Source organism: Delphinapterus leucas, chromosome 4 (genome assembly GCF_059928025.1).
Source record: "Delphinapterus leucas isolate spDelLeu-1000000601 "Yukka" chromosome 4, BTC_Dleu_Yukka2, whole genome shotgun sequence".
Lineage (NCBI taxonomy): Eukaryota > Metazoa > Chordata > Mammalia > Artiodactyla > Monodontidae > Delphinapterus > Delphinapterus leucas.
Window position 1 is genome coordinate 80,687,833 of NC_143132.1, and position 10,470 is coordinate 80,698,302.

The 10,470-nt window shown below is 44.8% G+C and overlaps 1 protein-coding gene across 1 annotated transcript; it reads right to left on the bottom strand.

Moving 5' to 3' along the window:
* Window positions 1–5,987: 5,987 nt before the first annotated feature.
* Window positions 5,988–9,216, bottom strand: ADIPOQ (adiponectin, C1Q and collagen domain containing). Its single transcript, XM_022575169.2, has 2 exons — window positions 8,914–9,216; window positions 5,988–7,998 (listed from the first exon to the last, which is right to left on the bottom strand). Exons 1-2 carry the CDS (start codon window positions 9,119–9,121, stop codon window positions 7,478–7,480), a joined length of 729 nt encoding a protein of 242 aa, XP_022430877.1. The 5' UTR covers window positions 9,122–9,216; the 3' UTR covers window positions 5,988–7,477.
* Window positions 9,217–10,470: the final 1,254 nt, after the last annotated feature.

Sequence of the window (10,470 nt, forward strand, 5' to 3'; positions counted from 1 at the left end):
GCCCAGTAGTGGGATTGCTGGGTCATGTGGTAATTCTATTTTTAGTTTTTAAAGTAACCTCCGTACTGTTCTCCATAGTGGCTGTATTAATTTACATTCCCACCAACAGTACAAGAGGGTTCCCTTTTCTCCACACCCTCTCCAGCATTTGTTGTTTGTAGATTTTCTGATGATGCCCATTCTAACTGGTGTGAGGTGATACCTCATTGTAGTTTTGATTTGCATTTCTCTAATAATCAGTGATGTTGAACATCTGTATGTCTTGGCCATCTGTATGTCTTCTTTGGAGAAATGTCTATTTAGGTCTTCTGCCCATTTTTGGATTAGGTTGTTTGTTTTTTTAATCACATATTAAACTTTTTAATCTTTCTATTCATATGCCAGCAATACTCTATTTTATTTATTTTTTTAACATCTTTATTGGAGTATAATTGCTTTACAGTGGTGTGTTAGTTTCTGCTTTATAACAAAGTGAATCAGCTATACATATACATATATCCCCATATCTCCTCCCTCTGGCTTCTCCCTCCCACCCTCCCTATCCCATCCCTCTAGGTGGTCACAAACCAATATTCTATTTTAATTGCTATAATTTTGTAATACCTTTTATCACCTGGTAAGGCTAGCTGCCCATCCCACTGATAAATTATTATTTTTGAAAATGTGTTCTTATATTGTCTCACCTGTTTGCTCTGTCAGATGACCATCACACACACACACAAAACTAACACCTCTGAAAATTCACCAGCAGCAGCAGAATAGGAAAAGGGGTATAACTACAAGTTATAAAATTCAAAATGTGGCTATTGAGGAAAGAGACAAAACATTCTGACAGGTCAAAGCTCAGCTTCTGAGCCCACTGCAGCCCTCTACCCGCCACGGCCGAACCCAGAAAGAAGGAGATTGGACAAATTCCGGAGACCTCTCACTAATACTCCCCAGCCTGTGGTTAAACGGACTCAAGAGGTAAGTAAGCAGCTCAAAGAAACACTCCTCACAGTGTAGACCCCAACTTCAAGATCTCGCTAGAAACAGGAAGGGCCCCAGGGAACTAATCAGGAATCCAGTGGTAACTCACCATGAGAACAGGAGGCATGGCCAACAAGGTGGATTAATTCCTGGTACCAGATTTGTAACATCATTTCAGGAGAGTAAAACCTAGGTTACAAAGGCTGCACACAGCTGCAGTGGAGGTCTGCTCCTACTCTTTCTGCCCTCAGTCTCAGAAGAGTGGATGGAAAGCAAATTTTAGCTCCACCCTCTAGCTTGGAGGTGAGACATGCAAGCGTCAGGGATGGAAGAAGTCATGGAGAATTCACCATCAGTGTCTCAGAGAGAACTGAAGGTCTCAAAAGATCTGTCCATTGGGGCTTCCCTGGTGGCGCAGTGGTTGGGAGTCCGCCTGCTGATGCAGGGGACATGGGTTCGTGCCCCGGTCCGAGAGGATCCCATATGCCGCAGGGCGGCTGGGCCCGTGAGCCATGGCTGCTGGGCCTGCGCATCCGGAGCCTGTGCTCCTCAATGGGAGAGGCCACAGCAGTGAGAGAGGCCCGCGTACCGCAAAAAACAAAAAAAAAAGACCTGTCCACGTTCAACACAAGCAAGCTAGAATCAGCCACGTACACTACAGAAAACAGAAAGAGAAACACAACATGCCAAAGAGAAGCTGAGAACCCAGTCTGGGAGAAAAAAATATACACCAAGCAAAAAAAAAAATTTTTAACTTCCAGTGAGTGCCTGTTCTATGGAAGATTGTGATAAGAGCATGAATAAAATAAGATAGATATCAAAGATAAGAGGTAAAGCAACAGAACTTCCAGGACGCTGTTAAGTGAGAAGGGTGAAACTAGGCATCCTTGTTTTGTAAACAATTTTGTTGGGAATGCATTCTGTGTTCCACTATTTTATTGTAATGCTGGACATTGTTTTGAATGTGTTATTATTTATCATGTTAAGGAAACAGCATTGTATTTCTAATCCATAAAATGTTGTAATAGCAAATGGTTGAACATTTACTCAACCTATTGCAGCTGGCATAAACAAGCTCTTTTGCAAGACCTTTCTTTTTTCTTGCATCACACTTACAAAGAACCTCAGTGCAGTCCTCAGAACTTGTCCACATAAATGATGAACTTGTCATCATATTTCCTTTTAACAACCAGACTTTCTGTCATTTAGCAAACTCAGTGACTCATTTTTCAAAGGCAAGATTTTCCACTGCTGTTATTTACAGGATTGCCACCATTAGGGCTACAGGTTGTACAAATACCCCATCGCCCAAATGTCTTTGGGTTCACTCTTTCGACAAGCATAAGCTTTAGAGTCAGACAGCTCTGAGTATGAATCCTTGCTCTACAATTTACTAATTGTGGCTTTGGATCACAGCTTCACCAGTTTTCTTATCTAAAATTTGGGTCTAGGCTATTTAATGTACAGGGTGTTATAAGGATTAAATAAAAGAGTGTGTTTCAAGCAGGTACTTCAAATGATGACTTATATTATTATCATTGTTATTTTTAAAATTATTATGTGTTTGGCACGTAGTATATACTTCATAAATATTTACTGAATGAATGAATGAGCTCTAGAAAGAATTCAAAGATGAAATAAGAAGTCTCTGCCCATAAGAAATTTCCAAGCTAGGAAATTAATTGTCAATAAAATAAATATAAATGAACTTGAGTTCTAGGTTTGATTTCATGGGGCCTGATGACTTAATTCTGTTACCCCATTACCAAATATTCTTCCTAACTAGACCTCAGCCTTGTACCTGGGCACAGTCATAGATTAACTCCTGACCCATTATACTCTTTGGATATAGATAGCAGAAATCAACTCAAGCTAGCTTAAGTTAAAAGAGAAAATTATACAAAAATCCAGGAACTGATGTCTCATGTGACCCATGGGCAAGTATACAACTGAATGTCAAGAAGGACTGGAACCAAAAAGTGGAAAACTTTTGAGAACAAGAGTTTCTCTCTCTCTCCCTCTCTCTTTCTCTCTCTTTCAGTTTTGTTTCTCTCTGAGCCTGCTTTTCTTCCTGCACAGCTGGCCTTCTTCTATCTCTAGGCTGCAGGGCAGAAGGTGGCCACCCCTGAGTCTCAAATCTGCATATTTTGCATCCATCCTAATTCATATTCCTGGAGGAACTCTGGATGGCCCAGCTTAGATCAAGCATCTGCCTTGGCCCATTCAATGGCCTCTAGGAGAAAGGGATCAGACTGGACTATAGGGCGGCCTGAAGGGTGTGGCCATAGGGTGGCCCCATCATGAAGGGAGAAATGGAAGAACACCCAGCAGGTGTCCACCACACTCAGTACAGACTGACGCTTGACCTCTTTATAGCCCTAACTCTCACCACAAACTGAACTGCACATTAAACCTTAATCCTGGGCTTCCCTGGTGGCGCAGTGGTTGAGAATCTGCCCGTCAATGTAGGGGACACGGGTTCGAGCCCTGGCCTGGGAAGATCCCACATGCCGCAGAGCAACTGGGCCCGTGAGCCACGACTACCGAGCCTGCGCGTCCGGAGCCTGTGCTCCGCAACAAGAGAGGCCGCGACAGTGAGAGTCCCGTGTACCGCTATGAAGAGTGGCCCCCACTCGCCGCAACTAGAGAAAGCCCTCGCACAGAAACAAAGACCCAACACAGCCAAAAATAAGTAAATAAATAAATTTTAAAAACAAAACAAAACAAAAAAAACCCCTTAATCCTTGTCCCGGAATTCCACTTACACTGATCTTGTGAAGCACACATAGCAAATACAGGGAAGTGGTTTCTGCATTTTCATCGCTTCACCTACTTTTGGGAAAATGTGGTTTTTACATAGTGAATTTCGTTCAAAATCATGTTTACTTGCTGTAAAATACCTGAGTGAAAACTGAGAAGGTCAAAGGAAAAAATCTAGTTCTTTCCAAATCTCACTAAAAACCTGTATATTTCCAAACATTCCTAAGTAAAGCCCTAAATGAATAAAATTTCTGAATTTGAAGGTCAATACTTCTGCTTTGACGCCCGTGGTGGAGTCATGCTGACCGCTTTCATCACTGCACAGCGTGGGACGCATCTCACCGCCGCTCCGCGCACAGGAAGAGTTAGAGGCTGGGGTTATAATCAAGACCACACTTGGCCCCAGCCTCCCTTGGTTAAGGAGTTTTTGGCACCCTCCACGTTCTCTCTTCAGCAGTGGTCTGTCTCAAGATTGGACTTATTTTCTTTGACTTCCATCAACTTCAGCATAATGTATATGCCTTCTTGGGCCTCCTGCTATCCCTCAATTCCTTCCCTTTATCCTTCTTCAGGACTATCATGGGACATCGGGTGCCTGGTACTAGCCAAACTAAACTAACTACAGTCTACCTTTCCCACTGATTACAACCAAAAACTCTAGACAAAATGCAAAAAACAAATACCTGAAGAGTCTAAACAGTAAATAACAGCAGGCAGGTTGAGGACTAAAGTCAAAACGTGAATAGCAACTCATAGCCTGGGTGAAATCACCTCTTGCTAACCAGACCAGGAACAGCAATTCCTGAATGACAGACGTGTAAGAGAAATCCCACTTCTTTTTCTAACATGTTTTCTTTTCCCTGTTCTCTCCCAGCTCTGCCCTGAGATCAGCTCCAAGCACTGGGCTGCATTGCCACAGAAGCAGCGGCAACATAAGCATCTAAAATTAACCCCCCGCAAAATCTCTCTCTCTGACCAGAGAAACCAGTGAAATGGACCACGCTGTTCAAATAGTGTGGGTGATCCCTGTTATTTTTTTTTCTTTCTTTTCTCTTGTTGCTTTATCCCCAAAGACAGCCCCAGTGCGAGAAAATAAAACTGAGAGAGAATGCTAGCTTCCTGGCATTAAGAATCAAGAAAAGGAGGGTCCCTGGGGGCTGGAGAATATAGGGACATGCCAGAGAGGAAAGAGCTGAGAAAGGACATCTTCTAATTCTGTTCGGGACCCTACGTAAGTCCCAGACTCAACTCCCAGTGTACACATGCAGAACAGACCCAAAGAAGCATAGCAAAGGCTTCAAGAATTAAACTACTAAAGTCCCAGACCAAACTCTGAGTGGTGCGTGTGACAGATAGACCCAATAGCACAGCAAAGTCTTGAAAACTGAGTTAACATTGGAATTACCACCCTTAGAAGGTGAGACACAACTTGTAGTCTGAACTTAAGCCAACCCCTGTTCCAGAGAGCTTAGAGTATGTGTGACACTGTGTCCAGTGCTGTGAGGATCCCACCCGAGCCAGATGTGGGACTGTGAGCATGGCCAGACATTAGCTATTTGTGGAAATTTTAGAAAAAATCAATAGCAATTTTCCAGCAATGCCTCTCTGAGAAACCTGAGAAAATTCAAACATAACATTAAAAGTTTGTTGTGGACAGTTGTTGTTTTTGCATTCATCATCCATTCTCCCACTCTGGTAACTGTGTCCAGATTTTGCTTTAATGAAAATACCCCTTCTCTAGCTTAGCCATAATCAATTAAGTCAATAAATATATTCCGTCCTCCTGACTCCAGTGATTGGTCAGAGACGAACACACAGTCCAGCCAGAGCCAATGACATGCAAGTAAATCTCATTCATCATTCACAAAATAGAGTCCTTATTAACACAAAGTTTACCCCTTCATCCCTCTCTAAATCCCACATATTTCTCCAAAAATGAAAACAAAAGCCACATGACACAGGTGCTTCTACTTTTAATGCTGAACAACAGTATCTTTGCTTGTAGAAAATAATGATCTACAAACATTTTAAAAACCAAAGCTTTATAGGCAGAAATAATAATCACCTAAGGGATAGCCATACACATATAAAAGAAAATCATTCAGAATTTAAAACTGGAAGCAAAAAACTAAGTTTTCCGTTTCTACATTTATACAGAATGGTATTAGCTCTGCTTTGGCTAAAATCTTTGAAGAGCATCTCTCAAGCTACTGTCTCCTGAGAGGATGTTTACCACCATCAATCATCTGTAATCTACCCCCACTTTTTTTGAGGAATATTTGACAATTAAAGATGTGTATATTTAAGGTGTACAATTTGATGATTTGATATAGTTATATGTTGTGAAGTATTCACCACAATCAAGCTAATTAACGTATCTATCACCTCAGACAGTTATCTGTTCTTTTTTCCTTTTCTTTCTTTCTTTATAATTCTTAAAGAACACGAGTAGATTCAGGAAGCCCAGGTCTTCCCAGACCCTGTTGGTGCTCACAGAAAGAATGGTTTCCAAATTCCTTCATGGGTTTTGCATTGAAGGCTCAAGCTACTTCCTTGAGGGAAAATTCTTTGAGTGTTCTAGAGAGCACAGTCATCCCGAACCTCGGTGGAAAAGATTCAAGCTGTCCAGTGGAACAAAGATTGGGTGTTTAAAATCAAGGCGTTCCTAAAATGAAACTGTTTTCTTAGACAGGTATTAGTTATATGGAGAGACTGAAATGGAGTTAACTCTGGGTAGATATGAGGTTCCAGTGCTTGCTCTTCATGAGGCATTTATCAAGGACCTACAAGGGGACTTGGGATGAAGGAAGCACAGTCCTTTCTAGGCAGTTGTCCCTGGCCTGTGGGAGGATGTTTCACAGACCTAGGACTCTTATCCAGGGTAACATGTAGAGCGGCACAGGTGTGAGGTAGGCTTGCAGGAAAGAGACATCACATCAGAGAAGCTTCCTGACCAGGTGGACTTGAGAAACAGGGAAGATGTCAACATATGGAGATGGAGTCGACTTGCTGGGCCAGAGAGAAGAGCATGAGGAAAGACACAGAGAAGAGGAAGTACGGGGTAGTGAAGGGGCCACTAAGTAGCCCAGTTGGAAAGGGACATGGTCATAGAACCACCTTCTCCGAGGGAGCGCTACTGGGGAAAGGTTTAATGCATGCTGAAGGCCAATCCAAAGGCCTTCAGGCAAGCTGGGTGAGAGACCCCTACCAATACCCTCCAAGAGGCCATACACTCCTTAAAACGGGCACTGTATACTGGAAAAGGCCCACGGCCCTGGGTTGGATCTCTAACTCTGCCACTAAATGCCTGTGTGACTTTAGGCATTCACTTAACTCTCTCATCCTCAGGACCCCAAGTGTAAAAAGAGGAGAATAGTATCTTTCCTGTGTACTTCACAGGATTGGCATGAACATAAGGAAAAACAGTGGGCACAGAGGAGCACTGTCAAATACTTTCTTGTAGTTGGTTATCTTGTCATGTTTTGAAACTCCCCAGTAGATGTTACCATCCTTCTAGTATTACCACTACATGATAGATTTTTGAGGCCAAGGGATGTGTCTTCTTCAGGACTGTCTGGGAACACAGTATATGATTTTTTGAAAAGGCACTTGATGAATGAATGAATGAATAATGTTCAGAGTCCTCCCACTAGTTAATAAAGTCGGTCTCCTAACTACACTGAAGACCTGTGGACTGTTCTTTGACTCAGGGCTGCTTGGCCCAGTTGAGGCTCTGAGTTAGTGGTGCTCATTCAATGTCATGGTAGAGAAGGAAGCCTGTGAAGGTGGAGTCATGGACATTATCTGCATAGACCCCATTGTTCTCTCCATCCCCATACACCTGGAGCCAGACCTGGTCACCCTTCTCCAGATAGAGGAGCACAGAGCCAGAGGCCTGGTCCACGTTCTTGTCCTGGAACTGGTCATAGGTGAAGAGCACGGCCTTGTCCTTCTTGTAGAGGCTGACCTTCACATCCTTCAAGTAAACTGTGATGTGGTAGGAGAAGTAGTACAGCCCGGGGATGTTGCAGTAGAATTTGCCAGTGGTGCCGTCATAGTGGTTTTGCTGATTGTAGAAGATCTTGGTAAAGCGAATGGGAATGTTGGGAATGGTGACCCGGGTCTCCAGTCCCACACTGAATGCTGAGCGGTATACATAGGCACTTTCTCCAGGTTCTCCTTTTCTGCCTGGGATTCCTGGAAAGCCTCGGGGACCTTCAACCCCACTCACTCCAGTTTCACCGGTGTCACCCTTAGGACCAGCAAAACCTAGAGAACGAGAAGACCTTAGTGACCACAAAAACAGAACTCCTGTTTAGGTTGGTTCCAGCCTAAATCACTGTCCCTGTGGCTCCCTACCTACAAACTGCTTGACTTACAGAGCAAGGAACCAATGAGAGCTCCCAAAGGGGACAGCTGTCACTTCCCCCTCCACATCCCCTGCCCCACAGCAGGCTCCCATAAATTCATCTCCAACCTTATCTCCTATACATCTCCATCACCGATGCTCCACCCTGCCAACACTTTACGTGCCAGCTCAACCAACTACACATCTGCTTTTCTCTGCCCTCCGTCTAGGCTGCCCTCCCTCCTTTATTCTGTCCACACATCCTTCAAGGCCTCGCTCAAGCCCCACCTCCTCCTGAAAGCCTTCATTGTTAACCCAGGTCTGCATTGAGGGCATTTTCTCTCTATTCCACTGTTTAGGCACTTGTCCACATTCCCTTCAGCATATTTGGAGTAGACTCTCTTGTAGTAACCTCTAACAGTCCTGTGCACCAGAGCAAGAGTTCTCCAAGAGAAGGACTGTGGCCTGCAGGAGGTACCAGGAAGTATGGTTGAATGCCACTGGATGGAATGGGAATTAAGGGAAAATTAAGGGAAACAGGAATATGAGCAGACTGGGAGTAGGGATGGATGAGGGCGGGGATGGAAAGAGGATGCGGAAGGTGGTGTGGGTAGAGCAGAGTCAAGGGTACTTAGTTTTAAAGGTACCACGTGTGTTTGCCTTTGAAAGGCCAATCCAAAATCCACTTCATGTTGCTTATGGGTCACATTAAAAAGCTTTGTTTCTTCCCTGTGTGTAGACCTTAAGTTAATAACTACTGCCCTCCTATAGTGCTAGAAGCCCTCTTCTACCCAGGAGAAGTCTGTGACAGAGGAGACTAAAGACCTTATTCTTACCTGGATCTCCTTTCTCACCCTTCTCGCCAGGGGTGCCATCTCTGCCATCACGGCCTGGAGTCCCGTTGTGGCCAGGATGCCCCGGGATGCCTGCCATCCAACCTGCGCAGGCCCCCTTGGGGATGGGAAGGACTTCAGGTGCTTCAATGTTTTCCTGGCCATGACTGGGCAGGGCTAGTAGCAGTAGAACAGCTCCCAGCAGCAGCATCCTGAGTCCTGGAACCCAGACCAGTGCTGTCAGACACAGAAGAGTGGACCCCACATGGCTCACCCAGTCAGGACCCAAGCAGGACTCTGGCCAGTTCCGCAGAGTCTGCCTCTGAGACCTGCTCTCTCAGTACTCACCTCTTCCAGGGAGACTCTTCTGACTCTTTCAGCCCACCTTGATTTCTCTCTGCCCTGAAATTTGCAGTATTTAGCATTATTCTTTGTGTGTGGGATCTCCTTTCTTCCACCATCGGTGATGGTGAGACAACACTCCTCCAATTCCTCATATCTGAGCACAGTACGAGGCACAGGGAAGGCTCCAAGAGTCAACTTGTCATGAGCCTATCCCTTGAATTGTCCAAGAATGATGATTCAGATCATCCCATTCAACTCTAACCAACTTCCCTCTCTCCGGCTCCTTCTTTTTCTTCTCTACTTCCCTTTTCCTCATTTTCTATGTCTGTTCCTCCTCCTTTCTTTCCCATTCTCTTTCTTCCTCTCCCCATTCCCTGGGCCACATGTTAGACCATTTGGTATATTATGTACGTGCACACACACATGCTCACAAACGCACATATACACATGTACACCCATACACACACTTGCAAAATGTACACGCGCACAGCCTTAGTCAGACAACCAGCGACACACTGTCCCATGAGAATATCCACTGACCGCTGCCTGGGCCACACTTAGTTGCACCTCGTCACCTGCCTGATCCCCATGCAGCCTTCAGGACACAGTGGGCTGTCCTCTCTTTTAGGAAGTCTTCCCGGTCCTCCTTCCCCAATCTGGTCTGCTGTTCCTCCTCTGTGCTCCCCCAGTGCCCTCGCTTATCTCTAGCATGGCACATCTTGCACCATACTATAATTCCTGACTTGCTTACCCATTTCAGCCATTAAACTACAAGCACCATGGGGCAAAGTCTAACCCACTACCAGCACAGAGTAGGGACTAAATAAATAGTTCTGTAGAAAAAAAAAAAATAGAGCAAGAGAGCCAGAGAGAAGGGAAGGAGGAAGGAAAAGAGAAAGGAAGGGGGAACGAGGGAAAGAGGATGGAGTACGTTTAGAACATATATTCTGGGTACCCTAGCAAAAAGCTCAAGGGGCACAGATGGCCTAGGGACTCCCTGTCTCAGAACTGGCCCTCCATATCCCCTCCCGGAAGACAGTCCTTTACATGCACAGGGACTCTGGTCCCCATCCATCCCTGCCTCTGTTATTAGGTGATCTTAGCCCCCCACCTCTGATTGCCAGGGTGTTAGTCTCCCCATCTCTCTCTCACTAGGGAGTGGAGAGAAAGCACCACAGAGGGGAACAGGGCCTAGGATCCTGGATCACAGGCATC